The following is a 24,608-nucleotide window of genomic DNA, read 5'->3' as shown; positions in this document are numbered from 1 at the left end:
GGAGGTTGCTGGACCTGCAACCCCTGTGAAGTCAAGGCCATTGAGTCGCCAGCGGCCTCTCGTGTGGGACAGAAGCTGAGTGCGTGAATGAGCAAACGAGCGTACATTTAACCAGGCCTCCTGGTCTCTGGAGCTGGAAGGCAGCCGTGAAATCAAGGTGCGCGGTAGCTGGTCCGGGACCCCCGGGGCCCGCACGCGGCGCCCCGGCCCCACCCAGTCTGCTTCCACTCCGGTCCTCCCACGGTCCGCCCCCCATGGGAGCCCGAGCGCTGTCTTGGACATCAAATCAGACCATGTGGCCGCCCCCCTACTTAAGATCCTCCAAGGCCTTCCCACCTTCCCCGCGTAACCCACGCACCCCTTACCTGTCTGTGTCGCCGGCAGCCGCCCGCCTCTCCGCTTGGGTTCCTGAGCATTCTGAGCCGGTTCCTGCAACGTTGCTCTCGCCTCCGCTGGAACCCTTTCCCACTCTCTCTTGTCATCCAGGCTTATCCTCAGAGAGCCCTTCCCCGGGCAAACTAAGTGCCCCGCGCCCCCCACCCCCCGAGGATTCTCCATCACATACAGCCGAGCAGCGTTTACCAACCAGGGGAGAAGGAAAGCTGGAAAGAACCTCGAGGGGTTGGACTGAAACTAGAAATATCGGTATGAACTCATGCAGTGTGTGTGTGTGTGTGTGCGCGCGTGTGTGCGTGTGCACGCGCGCGTGTGTGTGCGTGCGTGTGTGTGTGTGCGCACAGAATTAGGCTTGGAAATTTTTACAGACGTCTATGTGTGTGAACGTGGGTATATATGTGTATATATATGTATATTTCTGTGTATGTGTGCATATATCTGTTTTCACACACTTGTGTATGTACACACGTACATATACCTACACATATTTCCAACCTCTGTCAGCTGAAAGGGCCTAGAAGCAATGACAGCCCAGTAGGAACAGGCACAACCAGCACTCAGGTCTTGGTTGGAGCCAGGGCTGCTTCCAGGGCTGGAGTAGGAAAAGTACAAGATAAGCCTGAAACATCTTTTTGTGCCAAAAAGTAAGGAAGCACGCAAGAACGATGGGAACATGTCAAAAGGACACAAGAACCAGCTTGAGGGGGCTCCCGCTGGCTGATTTTTAGAATAGTTTAAGCATCAAAAGAAATAATCGGATTACAACCCACTGTATGAGATAGGAATCTGTGAGTCCCTACTGATAAAAATAAGTAAGTAAATAAATAAACACATGAAGAGAAGGGAAAGCTGTTCTTACAGCAGAATGCCAACCAATAGATGTAGAAGGAACAATGGAAATAAGTACTACTAGGCAACAATAAGAGTAGTGGTCGACACATGTGTATGTCACTGGTGGGTGGAGGTGTGATGAGAAACAGGATATTGGCAAAATATTGGACCATCTCCCCACAAAATGATTAACCAGATGCAAGGAGGGAAGGGGCAGACACAGCCTGACTCGTGATCAAGGTCACAGCACCGCAGCTGGGACAGGCGGGCACCGTGAACACAGCATCATTGCAGGGGTGTTCCTGCTGGTGGAGGGGCCTGTGCCCTTGACGACTGTCAAGGATCCTAGAGGCGGGAAGGCTGGGGACTGGTCCGGATGGAAAGAGCCTAGTGGGGCCGAAGACCCACCGCAGTGTGTGCTCCGTGCAGGAGCCTCCGTGGGGAAGGGAAAGAGAGCCTGCTGAGCCAGCCAGTGAGACGTGAGCAAGGCCTGCAGGTGAGATGGCTGTGCTGTGTGGACTTCTGCCTTGGAGAGTCATGTGTGGCGGTGGAGGGGAGGGTCCTTGTTGCTAGGAGGTGCCAGGGAGAATATTTAAGGGTGATGGGACATGAGGTCAGGAAGACTATCAATCTGCATATCATCTATCTATCTATCTATCTATCATCTATCCATCTATCATCTATCCATCCATCATCTATCTATCCATCTGTCTCCCTATCTATCATCTGTCTATCTATCTATCGTCTATCCATCCATCTATCCATCATCTCCCTATCTATCATCTATCTATTGTCTAACCATCCATCTATCCATCATCTCCCTATCTATCATCTATTTATCTATCTGTCTATCCATCTATCGTCTATCCATCTATCAGAGAGAGAAGGTGATGAAACAATGCAGAAACATTAATAATTATTAACAATTAATTACATAATTGATAACCATATTAAAAATTTGGAAATCTAGGTGAAGGTAATTCTTTGTACTATTCTTACTTTTCTGTGCATTGGAAACTACTTCAAAATAATACTAAAAATGGATATGGTAATGCCTTCTCTATGCACCTTCCAGGGTTTTTGAAAAGACCAAAGTCATGTTAAATCTCTATTAAAAGGTGTTTTAATGCAAAAATATGTAATTATCTTGATAATATATCTGCCTATTTGTTTATTACCCATTTTCCTGAACAAGAATGGCCGCTCCACATGAGATCAGGGCCCTTGTCCTCTTATTTCCTGTTGTTTCCCCTCCATGCCTAAAACACAATAAATATCTGTAGAATACATAAGCGAATCACAGAAATTAGCTCAAATTTTCACTTGTCATCATGATAGTACCATGGTGTAAATGTTAATAAAGAGAAAATGTGGGGCTTCCCTGGTGGCGCAGTGGTTGAGAATCTGCCTGCCAATGCAGGGGACACGGGTTCGAGCCGTGATCTAGGAAGATCCCACATGCCGCAGAGCAACTGGGTCCGTGAGCCACAATTACTGAGCCTGCGCGTCTGGAGCCTGTGCTCCACATGCAACAAGAGAGGCCGCGATAGTGAGAGGCCTGCGCACCACAATGAAGAGTAGTCCCCGCTTGCCACAACTAGAGAAAGCCCTTGCGCAGAAACAAAGACCCAACACAGCCATAAATAAATAAATAAATAAATAAATAAATAAATAAATAAATAAAGTTTAAATAAAGAGAAAATGTAATCGATTTTCTCTTAGAAACCTTTATAATCTAATAGTCTATTGATTTCCTACTCAAATAATTACTGATACGTGACTACGTAGATACTGGTATGTAATTAAGTATATTCATTTGCGTGACAGAATTTGATCTCCCTTAACACAGGGGTTGAAGATAACTGCCAGTTAAACAGAGCAGATAAAACCTGAGGAATAAGTATGCATTTTCTACTACAGACACATACTCCAACGGACACTGACAAGACCTGAGGAGGCCAGGGTATCGCCCTGCTCAGAACTAGGATTTGGGTTTTGTACCGTCCCACGAGCCACCACTGTGAGTCTCAGAGTAAAGAAGTGATCTACAGAGACCCTTTTCTTTTTTTTTTTTTTTTTTTAATTTTATGTATTTATTTTTGGATCTGTTGGGTCTTCGTTGCTGTGCGCGGGCTTTCTCTAGTTGCGACGAGCGGGGGCCAGAGACCCTTTCCTAGCAGACAGATCCTCTCGTTGTATAACAGTTTGGGTGAATTTTCAAGGTTGGTGCAAAGTCACAGCTGGACCAGTGAGGGAGGGAAGAAGAACAAAGAAACATTGGTTCCTCTCAGAGCCAAATCAATGTGAATGATTTTCCAGTTTGTCACTCCAACTGCTAGAACGTTCCAGGGAGTTGGAATTTGCCCCATTGCTCAACTGGGAGAATCTGGTCCTTTTAAAAGGACAACTTCAGCCTCTAAAGTCCTAAGATGTAGTCTGAAGACATAAAAGTGTCTGATACAAGAGCACTGTGTAGCTCTTTCACTCTCTCTTATTAAAAATACACACTACAGAAAAAATTCTTTCCTTTTTTTCTCTATTCCTCTTCAGGGTACCTTCCTAAACCTCCACAACCCACAAGTCACAGTCACTCCTGAGATTCCCTATTTTCTTTTTCTCTAACTAGGGAAATGCCTTATTCCACCACTTTCCGTTCCTGCCTTTCACTTTAAAACTGTTGCTTTAATCTAGGAATATGGATTTAAAATAATCTTAGAAACTGAGAAAGAATTTAGCTGTATAGGGATATAAAACCTGGAGAACACCCTCAGTATTTCAAGATTAAATAGAATCATGGATTCAGGTAGAGAATCTCCTGCACCATGAAAATTCTAACATGTGGATGAGTAATGTGACTAAAATATCTTTATTTATGTATCTGGCTCCATTTTGTTTCTATGTGTATTTGGCCTTTTCCTTCTCACCTACATCTAATTTGTGTCATTTTGTTGAATTTCGCATATCTCTTTAGTTCACCTTAACTTCTATTTGTGTATGTAATACCCACGTTTCCAACCAACTTGTGAGCAATCTTTAGTTACATTTTATTTACTGCAGAATCATCAACAGAGGCACTGTAATATCAAAATCACTTTCATAAGCCATCTGTTGACAATATTCTAGATCTTCCTGGAAGTCATATCTTGTTAAAAGTGTGATTCATACAAACCACATGTCCAACGATATGGAAATAGCTTAGTAAATGACGGTACTTCAAGATCATGGAATATTACGCTGCCATTAAAATTATAAAATTATAATTATATGGTCTATTTTGAAACATAGAACCATATAATAGCTTATGGAAAAAATAATACATAAAGTATATATACACTTTGATTATAACTATGTTAAATATTTATATATCAGAGAAAGAGTTAAAGATAATATGCAAAAATGGTGCCTGGCTCATTCTAGGGCCTAAGCGGTTTTCTTATTCCTCTTTCTTTCCTTTTCGTTCTGTTCCCTCAAATAAATACTCCATGATCTGTTGGCTGGTAGATCTCTAGAACCAAACCAAGGAATAAGAATCTACATTTCTTTGCTCCCTAGTTTTCAGTTTTCTCTCCCATAATAAATTTCTAGGAAAATCACTGTTAGAACATTGATATTTCTAGAACTGGATAACTGGATTTAGTTACTCTAAAATCAGCAGACAATTTTGCTAATGGAATAATATACATGTTCATTGACTGTAGTAAAAAATGGAATGATATATGTTTGTTGACAATAGAAAAAAAGTGGAATAACATTGATACATTTCTGTTGACTGTATTAAAAACTAAAGTTGAATAACCCTTTCAAGCCCATTGTAGCTAAAAGAGGGAAACATAGGGGGTTTAATTCGTTGTCAAATGATAATAGTATGTAAAACACACAACAACAAAAACAAAACCCCCAAGCTACCTTGCCAAAATCTCAGGGCAAACAGATCTTCAAACCAGAGCAACGGGACTGGCAAGGGCAGGGACCTCAGATTCGCTGTCCAGAGACTCACACATTTGATTTCCTACCTGCGGGAGCAGTGCATTCACCTGTTTAGGAACGACACATAGATTTGGTCTGTTTAACGATGAGTGATAGTCACGTCCTCCATAAGCCGTGGAAGTAGGTTAGACCCAGGTACAATCAGTCTGAATTAGCATGATTCATGGGGTGTCATTACTCCTGAGTTCACTCGGCGACCCGAGGCTGAACCAGGGACTGAGACCCGCACGTGCATTATTAATTCTTCCACAGACCTGGCCAGGCAAAGCGGGGCATGTTCCCAACAATTATAACTCACTGCTCAGAGACGGGAGCTGAGTTCACCGAAACTGGGGCGTGAGAGCTGAGACTCACAGACACGGCCAGCATCTTGGTCATCACACCCTCAGGGGCTGGTGTTGTGACACATTCTCTACCCAGGACTCGAAATATTATGAAGAATTTAATTTCACATGATAACTTTATGTAATAGGTAAACAATCGTGCTGATCTTCATTTTTCACTCTTTGACCTGAGCCCTAGGGAAATGTGCTCCGGCAAAGAAAAAGGAAGTGCATACCTACTCTTCATGTAGTCAGTATTCAAACCTCAAGAATAATTGCAAAGCAAAGAAATCAACTAAGCAAGTCAGCCCCAAACTTGGTGGCTTTGAAAACATAATCATTATTTATTATCTCCCCCGGTTTCCATAGATCAGGAATTTTGAGGTGGTCCATCTGGGCAGTTCCGGCTCCCATGAAGTTTGCCATCAGTTTTTGGCCAGGCCCACAGTCATCCGGTGGCTGGGCCCCTCTCCAGGCGGTTCCCCCCAGTGGATGGCAAGATGGTGCCGGCTGTTGGCCGGGGGGGCCTCAGCTCCTCCCCACGTGCTCCTCTCTGCAGAGCTGCTCTCACAACACCTGGTGGCCGTTCCCCCCAGAGCCAGCAAGTCAAGAGTCTAGGTCAATGGCCCTCAACTGGGGGCCGTTTTGCCCCCTCACTCCAAGGACATTCAGCAATGTCTGGAGACATTTCTGAGTTTTACAACCGAGTAGGAGGTGCTACTGGCGTCTAATGGGTAGAGGCTAGGGATGCTACTAAACATCTTATAATGCACAGAACATCCCCCCACAATAAAGAATTATGTGGTCCAAAATGTTCATGGTGCCACCGTTGAGAAATCCGGGTTACAGGTGGAAGCGGCGATGTCTTTCACGGCCTGGCCTTGGAAGCCCTACACTGTCACTTCTCTGTATTCTCTTGGTCACACAGGGCCGGCCCTGATGCCGTGTGGGAGGGACCACACAGGGGTGCAGATGCTGGGCGACAAGGATTATTGCGGGTTCATCTTGGAGGTTTGTTAACATGGCACCAAGTCTTGAGAGTGGTCGTCTTTCTGCAGCGGGACTTTTTTCCCTCTCTCTGATTGTCTATATTTTCTAAATTTATGGAATAAGAATGTACATTTATATAATAACATATACCTGTAACATTACATAATGCAAAATAAACATCAAAAACAATGCATTAAATCCCTGTAACACTACCTAGTGTTTTGTGAGATATTATCCGCTGAGAATCACTGGGTCATTGGCCCAACATAAATGATAAACTGACATTACAGGATGTTTTTAATAAGAAGGTCAGACAGCAGCCAGGAGGGGTGGTTGGGATTCCTATTGTCCCCTTTGGTGAGAAGATAGAGCCGTTATTCCTGAGCATCTAGAGGCCACTGCTTCCTGGAAGCCTAGTACCATCCGGGCTCTGACGAGAGCTTTCCTTGGTGTCCATTTTCTCTCTAAATCCTATTTTCCTGTTTCAAAATTTCAAGTAAAGCCAAACCACAAGGCAACACTGTTATAGAAACTTTAGCTGACACTGTCCGTCCATTTTCTCTTATCTGAACAAGTTATTATTCAGATTGCCTCTGACTCAAAGGGTAAATTCCCTTCCTCCTCTGCAAGGCTGATAGGTGGTCCAGCAGGGTGCACTGGGTTTAATCCTTCTTCCCTCATCTGGGGCCCTGCTCCATCGGTCACTCCCGTTCTCGGGTCATCATCAACTTCTCCCTCACTAGTGGCCAGTTCTTCTCAGCACATAAATGCACTTAAATCTTTCCATTCATTAAAATAGTAATAATAAAATGGTACACGTCTTCCTTCTCTCCCACATCCACCACTGGCTAGTGTCCAATTTCTTCTCTTCCCCAACTTCCTACAGAGATGTCTATACTCCCTGCTTTCACTTCTTCACCCCCAGAGCCTTCTTGTCCTCCCCAAGGTCAACACGCAGTCAAGGCAGAGATTTTTCGCTTGTATTTGCCCGTGTTTCTCAAAGACCGGCCCCACTCACTTGCAGTAGAGTCATCTGGAGGTCGACTGAGCTGAACCTCTTGGGTAGGGGTCGGGCAGGACTTTGCAGTTTTGAGGAGCTCTCGGGACTCACGGTCACCAAAGTCTAAGAACCACCATCTGGCCTCATAGGTGAGAGACCTTCTTCCCACAAACTGTTATGTCGATGCTGCTTTCAAAGGCAGAACTGGGTCTGACTTGCAGCAGAAGTTCTTGTGATGTGAAATCACATATAACGAGAAGGAAAAAGACAGACTACAAACACACATTTTTGTCCTGAAGAACATTTTTAAAGTTTGATCTCACTTCCTTTTTCTTTTTTCAACACCTACTTACAATAGAAATTGAAATTAGTCTTGGCGTTTCGGTGTGAAGGCGGAGGTGGAGGAGATTTGAATCTCTACCCAACAGCACATCTCAGAATGACCCATCTAATCCACCAGGGAGGGAATGACTGTGTAAACGTGGAAGTGGGTTTGGAAGATCAAAGTGTTTATCTTGAACTCTGTCACCTCATACCCTACTGCGTCAGATTTTATCCGTGACTTTAGGTGGGTGATATGGTTACCAATGTGCTGTCTTGAAAACCCTGACTTCTTTAAAAAGACAAAACTAAACTAACGTGTCAAACCAAACCAATGCCCTAATCTACTGGTTAAACATTTGCATTTCTGAAACCTGAAGGTCGCCGACCAGCGGCTGGCGGAGCCCTGGGATGCAGTTGTGGTGCCGACTTGGAGGAGATGGCAAAGGCCCGCCAACACCAGGAGGAAAGCGCAGACTCCTGGGGTCCCTGTTCCCCAGGGAGGAATTCCTGGTAAGCCCGCCAGGACAGCCCCTCCGAGTCCCCCTGCTTCCGAGCAGACAGGGTCCTGTGTGCACAAGGCGGAGGCTCGGGGTCACTGCCACTGCCTGCGAACAGCCTGTCTCAGCTCATCCCCTTCTCGCTCAGGGCCCAGCACTGACCCCACAGCCCGGTCCTCTGGTGACAGGAGACAGGAGAAGTCTCCATCTGGCAGCCCCGTCAGATCAGACCATCCTTTCTGGGGAGGACACTGCTTTGCGCTGGCTTTCCATGGCAGTCCCGGCCCTTGGTTCCTGGGCATCCGTAGAACACGGAAGGCGATGACCCACGCCCCCTGGCTCACCAGGTGACAAGCCCGAAGCAGCCCGCTGACTGCCTTGCTGAACACACTCGTTCAAAGCCACACAGAGGTCCAATGTGAGTGGCACGCTGGCCTGACAGGAGCCGGATGTGGCTCAGAGGACCTTCGCGTCCTTATTTCCTCTTGCTCGCAGGCAGCCTTGTGGTGGAGAGGCCGGGCTAAAGCCGGCATCTAGGCATTTAGAGACATTAAAGGTAACTGGAGTGATGAAGAGAAGGAGGGATGTTATAAATGAGAAACTGGCAGCTCATTATGTCACCAACAGAGGGAAATGAGGGATGCAGTTTCTGAGCAGGGAAGGGCTCTGTCCTCGGCAGGTAGCCTGGGACCAGGTCTTGGCCAGGGTTCTAAAGGGCTCTTGGAAAAAGCAAAGGAGGTGTGGTTGGGGCTGGGAGGGGTGGGTTTTAATCCTCTTAAAAAAACCAGAACAATATTGTCGGTGCACTGGGTGAGATGGGCGGGGTAGAGGGGGCAGTTTTACAATTTTCAAAAAGTTTTCTCCCTCTTCCTGCTTCCCACCCCCAAACTGAAATGAAATCATTTGAGTCCAGAAGGATTCACAGTTAGGAGGGAGGCAGGTTCCAGAACCTCCGTTTGCAAGTTTGGAAGGCAGTGCCTCGGTTCGGTGCTGTGACAGACCGTGTCCTATTGGTCCGAGGGAGAAACTTAACCCCACAATTACTTGATTTGAAAAGAGGCTTTGCTATCTTCTAAAACATTCTGTGTTTAGGTTAGTAGACTTTCAACTTTTTAAAAACAGGAAAAGATTCTAGGCGTCTTTCTCAGGATATACAAATGCACATGTAAATTACCACAAAGAACACACAGGAGATGCTGCCACCGTAGAGAGAAAGCCTAGTTTGAAAGCAATTGTGGAAAAGTAGAAGTGAGGCCGGTCTTTACTTTGGCCTGTCATTACTGAGGACAATAATTTAAAAAATCTAGAACACTGAAAATTGCATCTTCTAAATCTGTATATTTTGAAGACATATATGGAGTATACATATATTTTTTAAAAGCATGAAAAGGGATAAATGGAGATGAAACTATTTTGTGGGGTGTTTTTGAAGACAACGTGGGGAAAATGCTTCAATACAATGGTAAATTTTAGAAGCATATTACAAAATTGCACATAAATAAATGCTCTTCTTTGTCCTGTGTGGGAGAGCTGGTCCCTGACCATCTTGAAGCTCTCCACACTCCATACACCCACAAATGAGGAACTGCACAGATGTCAGACACGGCCCATTAGGAGGAGCGAGGCGGAGCCACAACAATTTAGCCCAGGGAGGAAGAAAGAGCGTAGAAGCCACGTGCTTCTCTGGGATAACGGAGAGCATCTGCCTCAGACTCACAAGGCTGGGAGGAGAGCTCTAAGAACAGAGATCTTGCCATCCTCCCTGGAGCATACTTGCTGCTTCTGGCCGGAATCCCTTTCCAGGGCTGGGGTGGGACCCTGTTTCCGCCTCCCCATCTCTGGATGGAAATCTCTGTAGTGGTCCACGTGCCAGCTCTGGGTGTCTGGTGGTGAGGCCGTCCAGACTCCGGGAAGCTGGCCTTCTTGAGAAAGTCAGAGGGTTCAAGGCAGACGTATGACCAGAGGTGGGGGGCCAGGTATGGGGATAAGAGGGTCCTGGGGCACCGCTCTGGGTCCTCGAAACAAGCCACTGCCTGAAGACCCTGCGTTGGGCACTTCTTGGAGGGGAGACCCGTCTAGAGGACGTAGCCTTTCCTCTGCTGTTCGTTCTTTCCATCTGGATGATTGAGTCTCCCTGCACTCCGTCTCTTCCTCTGCAAGCTTGTGTCTCTACTGGCTGGTCCAGGAGGCAACTCTGCTTTGCAGAGAGTGTTTTCAGGCCTCCCTCCTTTTTATAACATCTCAGAGAGGAGACGCAAAGAGTCTTGGCTACTGAGTGTCTTTCACACTGTGGCCTGAGACACACTAGCGCGACGAGAAATCCATTTCATGAGTTGGAGGCAGCATGAAAGACAAACAAACAAAGCAAAACAGAAGGAGACACAGAAGGAAACAGGAATGAACTGAATTGAGTTGGAGCCATCAGAGTACACGGCACAGAGTCAGGGTGAGTGTCATTTCCTGGAGTCTGTATGAACCTTTTGTTCACAGTAACGTCTACACCCGCACGTCTGGGTGCGTCCTGTTTGTGTTCTTGGTTAGGATGGGAGACTTGTGTCTGGGCTGTGGCCAAACGGGTTTGGAAGCCACCGGTTCAGGTAGGTGTTGCCTCCGTGGGGCTGCGCAGAGGACCTGTATTTGGTCTTCGCCCCTGCTTCCAGGCACAGACCTCCCACCAGCCCTGGAATTTCCCAAGTGATGAAGCGTGTCTGTTAGTCGCGACAAGCCCTTCCACTAAACCTGAGCTTGTGTTAATGAGGTGACTCTCGGTGGCCCCTGGGCAGCTTTAGGACGGACGGAGACTGGTAGTCAGAGGAGACAACCGGGTGATTAGGGGGTTGGCACTTTCAGCCCCAGCTCTGACCTTTGGGGAGGGGAGAGGGGCTGCAGATTTCTAATCACCAGTGGCCAGTGATGTCAGCAGTCATGCCTATACAGCAAATGCCCCACAAAACCCCTGAACAGTGGGGTTCAGGGAGCTTCAGGTTGGTGAACACACTGAGGTCCTGAGGGGCATGCGCCCCCAGAAGGCGCAGAGGCTCTGCATCCCTCCCCACCTGTTGCCCTGTGCCTCTCTTCCATTGGGTCGTCCCTGATTTGTACCCTTTGTAATAAACGAATATATGTAAGTAACGTGCTTTTCCAAGTTCTTTGAGTCATTCCAGTGAATCATCAAACCCGAGGGGGGTGGGTCACAGGAAGCCCCAGGCCTGTAGTCAGCTGGGCAAAAGGGGGGGTGGCCTGGGCACCTCATTTGTGGTTGGAGCCTGAAGTGAGGACGGTCTTGGGGGGTCTGTGCTCACCCTGGGTGACAGTGTCAGAACTGAATTGAGTTGCAGGACACCCAGTGGGTGTTGGAGAGCTGGTCGTGGTGTGAAGAACCCCACGCATTTGGGGTCAGAAAAAGGACCACACGGGGGCCAGAGGCGGAACGCGGTTCCACTGTGATCTGCCCCGTGTCGCCCGCAGCAGGCGGGCAGCACCAGGCCCCTGCCCCCGACGGTGAGTGACTTTAGTCGCCCACCCCCTCAGGGGCAAAGTCCAGGCGTTTTCCTGCTTGACCTGCCGGGAAGTCTGCCTCCTCTGGCTCAGGTAAGGCACGTGTTGTCTATTGTTTATTTAGCAGTTGACGACACACTGCCATAATACTGGCTACTGCTTTCTTGGTGGACTTCTCAACTCCTGAATGACGGGAGATGTTAGCAAAATGAGGCAAAAGCTGTCCCGTCTGTCCTGATTTTCTCTACCACTGTCCCACAGAAAGCCACAGAGGTAACTTTACATTTTCTAATGACCACTATGAAAAAGCAAAAAGAAATGAGCGGAAACTAATTCTAATAATTTATTTTAGGTAATCCAAAATATCCAAAATATTATCATTTCAACATGTAACTAACACAAAAAGATGATTGCTGAGATATCTTACATTCCTTTGTGCTGCTCCCTTTTTGATTCTTGTGTATATTTCACACTCACAGCACACCTCAGTTCAGAACTGGCCGTATTTCAGGTACTCACTAGCTACGCGTGGTGGGTGGCTATCGAGTTAGTGCAGCTCTACGTTGTCTAGCGCACAGAGAGGTTAAGCTGCTCTCCCAAGGCTACCCAGCTGATCAGAGGCCGAGCCGCGATTCACATCTAGACAGCCTTGACCTGGGCCTGGGCCCGTGGTCCCTTTGCTGTGCCGCCCCTCTGTGCACGGCCACCACGGGCATGGCGTTCCTGATGCAAAGGGAAGGGCTCCTTGGATGGCGGAGGGGGCACCGTGGAGTGGTGACCTAAGCTGCCCAGACAGCATGGAAGAGGAAACACAGCAGGGAGAGGCTGGTGTGGCAGAGACCACCCTGAGTGTGAAGGGGGGGGGGGTTCTGCAGGAGTTCAATGAAGGGCGACGTGAGAAGGTCATCGGTGCCTCGAAGCTGGAGATCTTGAAAGAGGAACGTAGCAGTGCTGCTGATCTCTGGACGTGCTGTGAAACGGCTGAAGGGAGAGGAAAGAAAAGTCACCGGAGTCATCGGAGCTAGGAGGTCAAGGAAGGCAGTGAGGGGAGGGTGTGAGCTGGAGGTGGTCAACGACTCAGACAGGACGCGGATGGAGGGAGACCCTGTGAGGCCAGTGGTAACGTCCCCACCTGAAGCTGAACGCAGAGACAAAACACGCTTGAAGAGAGCTGAAGAGCACAGACCGAGGAACCCATCAGCAAAGGCAAATTACGTAAGGAAACATGTGGCCGGGATACTGCGTAAAAGTCTGTGAGGTGGGGTTACAGCAAAGGCATTAAATGATGGATGGATTTTATCTGCATAAAAATGAAAAACTCCTGTACCTAGAAGAAGTTACAAACACGTTAAACATAGATGAAACACAGGATAAAATATTGCCACATGAAAGAACAAAGGTAATAAACAAGTTGTAAAGAATTCAAAACAAAATAGAAAGAAAGGCAAATCGTAAAAGGGCAGCTTGCGGAAAAACTACATGTGGCTAAGAAAAACAAGGAGAAAGACTTAGTCTCACTAGCAGCTAAAGAATTCAACATTGAAATGCACTCTTCACCTATCACATTGCAAAGGTGAAAAAAAATACCAGGTGTGGATACGGGTTCGGGGAAAGAAGCACTTATATAAACTACTGATGAGAATGTACGTCCACTGGGGCAGTCTTTTTGGAGGGGATTTCAGTTCTGTTGCTATGTAACAGAAGACCGCCAAACCGGGTGGCTTCACAGCTATTTTATTACCTCAAGGGGTTCTGTGGATCTACTGGGCTTAGCTGGGTGGTCCTGATGCTGGACCTAGAGTCACCTGGGGGCTCCTGCTGGGCTGGAACATCCCAGGTTGCTCACGTACACGGCTGGCCTTGGAGCTGGCTGTGGGCTGGAAGCTCGGTTTGGAATGCCAACGGAAGCACCTCCACGTGCCTCTGCAGGGAAACTGGCAGTTAGGTTTTAAGAGAGGGTGTCTCGGAGGCAAGTGTTTACGAGAGGCAGGAACGGAAGCCACCAGGCCAGTTAAAAGCTCTGTCTATGGGCCCAGCATCACTTCTACCATATTGCATTAGTCAAAGCAGGCCCAGGGCCCACCCACCGTGGTGGAGGAATAAACTTCACCTTGTGGTGGGGGAGGTACGTTACAGAAGAGCGTGTAGCGTGAGAGATGTTGCCACTATCTCTGGAAAATTCAGTATCCTGCAGAAGGCAATTAGACCATATTTATTAAAAATCCCTAGTGTCCGTACATCCTTTGTCCCAACAAATTCTGCTTCTGGAAATTAGTTGTAAATGCATAGTCGTAGATATTTCTGAAGACTTGGCTATTTAAAAATTGTTCTTCATAACATCAAGTTAAAAGGTATTCTCATGTCTTCAAATAGGAAATTGAGTGAGTAAATGCATGTGCAGATCTAAGCAAAGCAGCGTCCTGAGGTGGGGTTTCGGGGCTTGAAAGGAGGGGTAATGCTATTGGGTGCTGTTTTCCCCTTCCCGGCTTGGAGCCTCTCAGATACTCCTGAGCAGGGATTTGGGGGCAGCCGGGAGGTCTGCAGATGGGGTCTGTCGCCTGCTGAGCGCTAGAAGGAATCAGGGATTTTGAGGCTGTTCGAGAGCCTTCGTGGGGGATGAGCGTGAAAATGATCTCCCCAAATTCTGAATTATTTGTGGCAGTTGGAGCAGAGATTCTGCTTCGCAGAAGCCAGAACTAGCATGGCCGGTTAAAACAAAGGGGAGGCCATTTCTACTTCCCCGGAAAGAAGGACTTTCGACGACCTGAACGGGGACCCGAGGCACACGGTGGCCGAGCCCCTCCGCGCACCGGGAGTGGGCACGGTGACAGCCAGCCCGGTTCAGGCTGTGTGTCGCCCAGAACTTGGGGGACATGCCCCTCCTCTGTGGCCCCTGGTGGTCCACGAGAACAGCGAGGGGTGAAGTCCAGGGCCCCCGGCACGGGGGCCCCACTGCCTGCTTCTCCCCCCTGCCTTCCTGCGTCAGCCTCACGTCAGGCAGTCCGTCTCCGCGTAGGGCCTCCGGGAGCGGGGGACACACATCGCCCTGTACGCCGCGGCCCCAGAGGAGAGCTACTGCCAGTTTCTCCCGCGACTGTGCCGGGGGCATCCGCTCCTCCCGGCCCGGGTCGTTCTCAGCCCTGAACCAACCGCAGTGGCCAGAAGATGACAAAGCAGACCGCTGGGCCCGGGGGACGGTACAGCTCTACCTGAGCCACACGGGGGTCAGAGCAGGGGTGACGCTGTGGTCCCCCAAAAGGACACTGAGGGAATATACGCCTGGTGGGAAAACAGTATGTCCACTCCAGAAAGTTACCCGGGGTCACCAAGGTGGTTGGACCACAGCCAAGTCCAGGGCTTTGCAGAAGATGGCACCAGTGAAGTGTAGCGCTTCGAACCCCAGCTCTGCCCTCATGGCTCTATAACTGTAGCCTCTCTGCTCCTCGTCTGTAAAATGGGAATAACAGAACCCGTCTCATAGGATCCTCTTAAGGATTAAATTAGTTAAAGCAGCAGAAGTGCTTAGTCAGTTCCCAGCACTGACTAAATGTTGGCCCTCATTGTGGATGGTCCTTTACGAGGTCTGCAAAGCTCAAGAAGGGGCAGCTGGCCAATAGTAACGGTCCAGCAAGAGGGGATACTGAGAGGCAGCACTTTGTTCAGAACACACCTTAGAGGTCATGCAGTGTCGACTGTGTCCCTGGGGTCTCAGCTGAGGGTGAGGAGGGGGGTGGGAGGGGGATGGGCTGTGTCTTGCGCTCTGTGGCGCCATCAGTACCACCAGAGGAGGTAGCAGCTCCCCGCCCCCTGCCCCGGCCGAATTTATCTGGACGGGAGCCTCTGGAACAGTGGCCCAGGCACCCTGTCTGTTTCAGGCTTGAACTCCACCCAGAAAGATTTGGGGCCAGCTGAGGTCTGGGCACGTACACTTGGTGCTGTGTTTGGAATATCCTGGAGTAAATACCGCTTTCATCCAAGTCAGTTAAACCCACAGTTCTGTGGTCCAGGCTGTCTGGGGAGACAGGAATCGTAAAGCCTCGACTCCTGGGCCTAAGGACTTTAACACGCAGACGTGAGGAAAAAGCTTCACACAACACAGAATGTAAGACAAGTGCAAAGTGCTGTGGACTTCCATCCGGGTGAAGATTTTGCAGGGAAGGGACTATGAAACCCGATGACTAGGCCAGGGAGGGCTTCTCCCTCTGAGAAGAGGCCTCTTGATGGAGTACCGGACAGGTGGACAGAGCAGCCTGGACACACAAAGGAAGGGACGGTGAGACGTCAGGGGAAGCTGGTCTCAGCCTCTCCTCCCTGGAGCGTCTGGGATGGTCTTCCCAGGTTTGATGTGACCCCTCCTGCACACGAGTTCCTGCTCAAGGTACTAAGTGGAATAGTCAAGAAAGCAAACTATGAGACGACAGAGCAATGCCTTTGACGTCTTGACAGACAGCGATTTCCACCGGCCACACTTTCAGTCACATAGGAGGGTAAAATGAAGAAGTTTTAGATATTCAAGCTCTAAAAACAAATACTTCTCAAAAAGCCTTGATCATAAAGCCAAGGAGGATGTGCTCCATCAAAAAGAGGAAGCAAATCAGAAAGAAGACCCGAGATACAGGAAACATGGAGTGGAACCCACGGGGCAGGTGGAGGGGGTTCCCAGGGCGTCAGCCACGCATGACAGCGAGACACCAACCCCGACTTGGGCAGGCAGATGGCTGCAGGACGTGTGTATTCAAGAGGCTGGAATTATTAGAATGCCTCTGAACATTCGGGATGTGTGTCCTGGTTTCTGGTTTAGGCATGTAAGGAGCTTAGAAGTCACCACTCCACGCTAACAGCAAGTAAAAGGTCAAACAAACTGAAAAAATCAACAGCTCTCCTTAGAACGGCCAGAGAAGTAAGGTCATAGGGCAAACTGCTGCCCCCCAAAACTGGAGAGACAGACAGCTGGATACAGAGCATCACAACTTACAGCAGAAACCGGACACCTGGGCTGTAATTAGTGAATGACTTCAGCTCAGTGTGGGCAACTCTGAGATCCAAAAGCTCCAGGGGACTCAGTCACGGGTGGGGGCTTTGGGGGCGCACACTTTTGTGAGTTTTACCTCCAGGAGCTCAATCAGGTTCCCACTGTAAATATCAAAGAAAAATCCCTTCCCGCTTCCAGCAGGGGGAGGGGAAAGGAGACCATCTCGAATACACCAGAACACTCCGGTCCTCTCAACAAGGTCTGCTCTCAGAAGACACTAGTTAACCAGAGCCCAACCTGCTGGGCTGCTATCAGAGCCAAGCTGACCCGAGGGAAGGGACACCCCAGCTCCAGCCCCATCTAGCCGTCCCGTCCCACATAAGCGGGGAGGGATAAAACCTGAGAAACACCTCTGCAGCTCACAGGCCAGGGGCAGAGGTTCTAAAAGACTTTCACCTGGTGTATCATGGCGAGCTAGCGAGAAAAATATTATAGGCAAGAGCAAAAGGCAAAAAACACCATTTGAAGAGACAGAGAAAACATCGGAACCAGACATGGCAGGGGTGTTAGAACAACCATTAGATAATTCATTAGGCTAGGAGCTAAATATGCTAAGGACTTAATGGATAAAGTAAACAGCATGTGAGAACAGATGGGCAACGTAAGCAGAGAGACAGAAATCCTAAGAAAGACCCAAAAAGAAGTGCTGGAGATCAAAAACTCTGTACCCAACGTGAAGAATGCCTTTGATGGGCTTATTGGTAGACTGGCCCAGGCTGAGAAAAGATGTGAGGAAAGTGCAAGCCATATGGAGCTCGAGGCGAAAGGAAAAGCAGTCATCCTGATCCCTCCACCACACACACACACACACACACCAGCTTTCTGCTCCCCTGACCCCTGGGGGTAAACGACCCAGCTGAGGAGCACCCAGGGCAGGGCTGCGCCCCTGATCCTGGGAAAAAAGGGATGGGCAGGTCCGCCTTTGCCCTCGGATGGTTCTGAAATGGGCCATATAAACTGCTTCAAATAAATTAACCAAGAACATAAGAACAAGAGCAGGTATTTATTGAGGTCTAAGTGTTTTACAAATACAGACTCATTTCATCCTCGCTTTGATCTCCAGTGCTATGGTTACCCCTATTTATAGGAGAGGGAACTGACGCACGGAGTTTCCATCAGTTTGCCTCCAATCACACAGCAAGTAAGAAGCCGGGCTGGGACCGGAACCCCGACGGTCTGGGGGCTTGGGGACCAAGTCCACGCCCACGACTCCGGGCCACAACGCCGTGACCCGGGTCAGAGCAGCCTTGACCCTCACTGCCGTCCACCGCGCGCCCGGCGAGGCTTCCACCGGCCCAGCAGAGCCAGGCAACCTTAGAACCACTCCGAAACCCACCCAACGACCGAGAAGAACGCCAGCTCCAGAAGGACCACATCCGCACAGCGCCAAGCCCAGGTCGGTCTTTACTGAATTTCAGGGCAGAGGCCAAGGCCACCGGAGCGCGCCGGCGGGGGCGCGAACTTGGCGTCAGCGGACCGTGCAGCCGTCCCAGCGCTTCCCGGGGTCGTAGGGCTCCCAGCGGCGGGCGGGGAAGAGGCGCTGGTTCTGCTCGCGCCGGCTGCGCAGCGCCGCCTCGCCCGCGTGCGACTCGCCCTCCTCCAGGGGGGCGTCGCTGCGCAGCCGCACGTCGTCGTGCACGTCGAAGGCGAAGAGCGGCCCGCTGTTGCCGCGCGCCTGCGCCACCATCCGGTCGTAGGAGGTGTGGTCGTGCGGCCGGAGCCGCGCAGCTCGCGGAAGGCGGGGCGCCGCGCCATCCGGGCCTCGCTGAGCAGCTGCCGCGCGGCGCCGCCCCTGTGGATGCGCGCGGTGCGCCGGGGCCCGCAGCCGCCGCAGGAGCGGGACGTCACCTCCTCCTCCGCGCGCTCGCGGTCCGGCAGGAAGCGCGTGTCCACGGCCGCGTCCTTGTCCTCGGGGTCGCCCGCCTCGGGGTCCTCGTCGCCGTCGTCGGGCGGGAAGGACAGGCCGCAGATCCGGCGCCGCCGCCGCCCCCGCCGTTCGCGCTGCGGCCGCTGCCTCTCGCGCGCGCGCGCACCAGGGCCTCGTGCCGCGCCTTCCTGTCGTTCGGGGTCAGCAGCCCCACGGTGCTCCGCTTCAGCTCGGCGTCCGCCGCGTCGCAGTGGGCGAGACCTTCCGGCCCACCTTGGCCTTGCTGACGGTCTCCTCGGCGACGCGCTGCTTCAGGACCCCCATGTGCTTCTGCTTCTCGCGCTGGCTGAGCGGGTGCAGGGCCCGGCCGGCCCGCGCATGGAGCCCTGGTACCGAGCCGTCCCGCCCGCCGGCTCCCCCGGGCCACGCGCGCCGCGTGCTCTCGACCCCGGCCTGGGAGCTCGGAGCCACCGCGTGGACTCCGCAGCGGGGAACAGAAGCACGGAGCTCCGAAGGGGCCAGAGTGACAGCTCGGCCAACGGTCCAGATGGACGCGTTCCAACAGAATGGAATGTTCTGGAGCTGCGCTGACCCACGTGCAACCGTACGGGGCTTATTGAGCACGAGGCGCTGGTTTTTCACTTTATTTCAGTTGATCTAAATTTCAGTAACCACATGTGACTGTGGCTCCCATGCTGGACGGTGCAAGTCTGGGAGCTGCACGTGGACAGGGTTGGTCTGCCCAGCAAACTCTTACCTGTCCGGGTACCCACTCAGGCACGGACATGCAAGAGTCAGAGCAGCCGGAGAGCCGACCTGCCCTGGACCGGAGCCTGGCTTCGTGTGTGCTGACCGCTGGAAGACAGAGAGTGAGCGAAAAGCCCCTCTCTCATCAGCCAGGTACATGGCTCCGCTCGGGCACACAAGCCAGTGAGGGGAGAAGGGTCAGGCAGAAGCATCTTCCAGTACCTCCCTGGAGGCTGTAATGTCAGCTGAGCTCCCATCAGTCTGTTACGGGCGGGGCGGGGCCGTGCTAGTTGCTGTTCCTACCCCTCCCTTAAGAGTCATCCCCGCAGTATCTGCCCCCCTGGTGCCCAGCGCTCAAGTTCCCAGAAGCAGTGTGGCCACAGCCCTTGCTGGGGGAGCCGTAGGGGACAGAGGGGATCTGAGCACAAAACTGGCTTCTTGGCGTATTAACCAAAGCAGAGTGAGGCCCCCCTAATTCATTGACCTCACCCTAAGCCAACCGCCCTCCCTTGGGACCAGACCTGTCCTGCCTCGGGCACCACGGCTCCATCCCCCACTGGCCCCACCCCCATAAGCTCTGGACGTTATCTCATCCAGCCGTCCTGCCCCACTGTGACCCCCTGGAAGGCAGCAGCTCATTGACTCCCAAACCCTCGGCTGCCTCTGGGAAGCTTCCCATCGCCTTCTTGCCCCACCCTGGAACCTGCTGTTCCCCGAGGACCACTTACTTCTCCCTGCGGCCCCCGAAAGATGTTCTCCTCATCATCTCAAAGTCTGAAGGTGGGTTGAGCATCCTTGCTGTTTCAAAAACATTTCTTCTGTTTCCCTTAAAAACTCCCAGCTCCCTTGAAGCTCATGCAACCCAGCGATACTCTCCCTGCTGTGGCTGACCTCTCTGGAGTGCCCTGTCCTCCTGAATCCTTGAGGACTGGCACCTGGCTTACCTGCCTTCTTCCTCCATCCCCATCCCGCATCGTCCTGGATGCCGTCCACATCACCTACCCACCACCCTGACGACCTTCCTCTCCTCCACACCCAGTTCTTATCACTACCCGTCAGTGCCCATCTCCAAAATCTTAACCTCCAAAATCCCCTCCTTTCCTGTCACTTAACTCCATTACCCAAACTCTAACTGCCCTCTGAGAGCTCGAGACCCCCCCATCCAAAGACCCCGTCACCTCTCCAGTGTCACCATACACTCGTATGCCTCCTCGCTCCTTGCCCACCGGAGAGTCACAGATTCCTGACTCTCTCGTGCTCTTTTCCTTCCTATAATTCTCACCTGAAAGAACTCTGATCCTGGTTAAACCTCGCCTGTCTTCTCGTCCCCTAAACCCAGGCAGCTGAATATTGCTGGAGACAGTGGCAAGGCTGCTGCTGGCTCGTCCCACTTTAAATTCAGGGCCTTAGCTCTCCAAATGGGACTCAAAACTGCCTAGAGATTCTCCTCGTGCCCCAGAGAGGCCGTTCTGTTCCCCCAGCTACTTCTTACTTCCTTCTGTCCCTCCTCACCCTCCAGCACTCTCCTGCCTCCCCACTCCCAAGCTGCCTGGTAAAATTTACCACTGGAGGAAAACACACAGGTGGTCTGGATAATAGAATCCTCCCCCCTCCCAACTTTTATGACGCAAAAACTGTACTCAGTCTGGTTAGATCTCTCCTGTACAGCAGTTTCCCCCAAATATATGTTCTGCGAAAAAGGGTTGTGAGTCTTTGATGTGCTTGCTCCCGCTGTGCCTCTCCAAGGGTGGGTAGAGTATTTCATGTTCCCCAGAAGTTTTGGATCATTAAACGTTTCTCGCCCTACAGAGTACCCGTTAACATTTCCAAAACCAGCGCTTCCTGGCATCTTGTCTGGAGAAGATGGCTGTGAAATACATGCCAGCTTCTCAGCCTGGCCCTTCTAGAAGCAGCAGTGCCCGTGAGCACAGCCTCAGCGAGAAACCCTGTATCACGTGAGGGTAGAACATGGCACCTACGTGCCCAGAAGAAAGTAGGGTGGTGGTACTGCTCACCAAACTGGCCAAACGAGAAATCTAGGTGATTTCCTGGACTGCCATCCTTCACAGTAGTCAGTGACCGCCCCCCCCCCCCCCAGATCGTTTATACGTTTTCCGTTTCTCTCCTTTCCCACCACTTGCCTTAGCCCAGGCATTGTGCTTTTTCCCCACCTAAAGCGCACAGGTGCCCTGTCGGCATATTCTCAATCTCGTCCATCTTGTGTACGCTGTCCTGGGATCCTCGTAAGAAGGGAACCTGGTAATGTCGCTCTGCTCCTTGAAAATCTCCTCCAACTCTCCCGTTAAGATCAAATGGGAATCCTTCCTTTTCCTCCCAGGTCTCTAATAACGGCCCCCCCCCCACCATCTCCCACCCCCCCACACCACCCGGCATCCAGCAGCCACCCGGAACTTTCCACTGTTCCTGAACAGAGCTGTTCCCTTTGGGGACACTCTCCCTACAAGTGCTGCTCCCGCCGGGGGTCCCTCAGGACCTCCCACAGACAACCTGCAGCTCCCCGCACAGCCCCTCCCAGATGCACAAAGCTACCAACTCCCTCCTGTCTCCAGGCTCCCCGAATCATAACCTTTCTTAGACGTAATACAAATCGGACTGCTTGGCGGCCCCCTTTCTCAATTAGATAAGCCAACCAGTCACACTTTAATCCAATCAACTCCAGTATGGCCACAGCCACTGTGACTGCCCTTCCTCCCACCTAATCACAGTCTGAATGTCAGTGTCGTCCCCAGACCTCATCATCCCGCTTCCCGTAAGCCGGCGTCCGTCCTCTCAACTCAATCACAGTCTCCGTGCACCATAGCCAGCCGGCCCCCACAATTAACAAGGTTACTTTCAAACTCCTCGAAAAGGTTGGCAGGAGGAAGCAGATCTATCTTAAGAGTCTGAAATCCTGATTTTAAGAATATTCCCCACACGTTCCCAGATGCTAACCGCTTGTGACCTCAGTCCTCAGTGAAAAGCAAAACGCTACTGCCTTAAACTCTTTTCAACTTTATCTACGGATAACGGTAACAGAAGAGGGGCCGGAGCAGCAGTCTGCTTCAGTGAATCTGAAATGCCGATTAAATAAGCAAATTTTAATTTAGAGAAAATGTAATCTACTCCAGGCTTAGTTACAAGGTGAAACAAACATGCAAACGAACAGCAGCAAATTTTTAAAATTCCACAAAACTAAAAGCTACTGCCTTAACTATTTTAACAGAAAAAAACCCCCTCAGTTTCCATTGCAAACAACAACAACAACCAATCCAAACAGGACACCTCTGGTCATGCTTGCTTTTCAGCTTACCTTCCACCAGTCTGAATTCTGATCTTAGGCGATAATCCAACAAGTGGCCGGTATCCTCCCCTCCTCAGAGTCAGCCCTGCATGAACACTGACGGTGGACCAGCGTCTGCAGGGGCCCGGGTTGGGTCCAGGCTGTGTCTCCTGATGGCCTCATCGCTCAGGGAACCCTCCAGCAGCCATCACCGTATTGCGAACTAGTTGTTCAAGCAAAGCCGCAGGACCTGTCAACCAGACGCCAAAAGGAGCTTCAACCATATACATGTGTTAGCATACGGTATTTGTTTTTCTCTTTCTGACTTACTTCACTCTGTATGACAGACTCTAGGTCCTTCCACCTCGCTACAAATAACTCAGTTTCGTTTCTTTTTATGGCTGAGTAATAGTCCAGTGTATATATGTGCCACATCTTCTTTATCCATTCCTCTGCCCATGGACACTTAAGTTGCTTCCATGTCCTGGCTATTGTAAATAGAGCTGCAATGAACATTGTGGTACATGACTCTTTTTGAATTATGGTTTTCTCAGAGTCTATGCCCAGGAGTGGGATTGCTGGGTCATATGGTAGTTCTATTTTTAGTATTTTAAGGAACCTCCATACTGTTCTCCATAGTGGCTGTTATCTAAAAAAGAAAAAAAAGGTTCTGACGAACCTATGGGCAGGACAGGAATAAAGACGCAGATGTAGAGAATGGACTTGAGGACATGGGTAGGGGGAAGGGGAAGCTGGGACGAAGTGAGAGAGTGCCATGGACATATATACACTACCAAATGTAAAATAGATAGCTAGTAGGAAGGAGCCGTGTAGCACAGGGAGATCAGCTCGGTGCTTTGTGACCACCTAGAGGGGTGGGATAGGGAGGGTGGGAGGGAGATGCAAGAGGGAGGAGATACGGGGATATATGTATACATATAGCTGATTCACTTTGTTATACAGCAGAAACTAAAACACCATTGTAAAGCAATTATACTCCAATAAAGACGTTAAAAAAAAAAAAAGAAAAGAAATACAAATGGAGCTCCAACCAACCAGTGCATGACCTCTACAGACCAAAAGTCCTTTATAGGTGTTTAGAAATGAGTACAAAGATGATTGTATTGCATACTTTCTAATCGGGGCTAAAAAATGTCTTCCAGCATTTGCTGGAGAGAAATCCAGTATTTGGGGAAGCCGCAAGTCACGGGAAGAACCCTCACATGTTCAGAGACGGGGAAGTAAATACAAAATACATCAGATGGAAAAAGCTTGGACAGACAACCCATGACTTCTACTGTATATGTATTCACTGGGAAAAAATCATTTTAAAAAAACTAATAGAAGGTGCCACAGACTTCAAAATAGATTCTGCACCATAAATGTCTCTTGAGTTTTGTGAGATTTAAATTTTTTCTTTAGTTATTTTCAAAGTAATACATATGTGTGGTTTAAAAAGGAAAGTCACGCTAAAAGGATTATTGTAACAAACAAAGCAACAGCACAGAGTTCCCAGTTTGTCACTCTTTTCCCTGGAGGCAACCACTTTTAATCCTTCCAGATGTTTTTTTCTCATGTTTACCTTCTTTTTTTTTCAATTCTTATGCTGCTGTTTTGTGACTGATCAATTTTACTTTATCTATTGACTTCTTCTTATGGTAGATGAAGATTAGTTTTTCCCTACGATAGATTCAAATGTCCAGCCAACTCATGTGAAGAAGAGAGTGTTATGGAGGTGGTTAGTATTCAAGCCAGATAAGAAAAATGCAAGGAGTTAAATTATGCACCAATCTTAATTATAAATATAGTGGCAAAAGTCTCAGATAAAATATTGGC

General features: G+C 49.9%; 1 protein-coding gene and 1 long non-coding RNA gene across 2 annotated transcripts; one reads left to right on the top strand and one right to left on the bottom strand.

Annotated features, from left to right (window-relative positions):
• The first annotated feature begins 1,262 nt into the window (after window positions 1-1,262).
• Window positions 1,263-9,083, top strand: LOC132375378 (uncharacterized). Its single transcript, XR_009505992.1, has 3 exons — window positions 1,263-1,723; window positions 8,229-8,361; window positions 8,497-9,083. It is a non-coding gene; the product is annotated as an uncharacterized LOC132375378 (long non-coding RNA).
• An 8,799-nt stretch (window positions 9,084-17,882) lies between these two features.
• On the bottom strand, window positions 17,883-19,439 carry FAM50B (family with sequence similarity 50 member B). The gene is given in 6 exon segments (XM_059937759.1): window positions 17,883-18,678; window positions 18,711-18,899; window positions 18,902-19,003; window positions 19,006-19,119; window positions 19,122-19,332; window positions 19,428-19,439. Coding segments are annotated over 6 exon segments (960 nt in total). The 3' UTR covers window positions 17,883-18,346.
• Between the last annotated feature and the right edge of the window lie 5,169 nt (window positions 19,440-24,608).

This window comes from Balaenoptera ricei, chromosome 11 (genome assembly GCF_028023285.1).
Source record: "Balaenoptera ricei isolate mBalRic1 chromosome 11, mBalRic1.hap2, whole genome shotgun sequence".
Taxonomy (NCBI): domain Eukaryota; kingdom Metazoa; phylum Chordata; class Mammalia; order Artiodactyla; family Balaenopteridae; genus Balaenoptera; species Balaenoptera ricei.
Note: the sequence above shows the minus strand (reverse complement) of the source record. Positions and strands in the feature narration are given on the sequence as shown.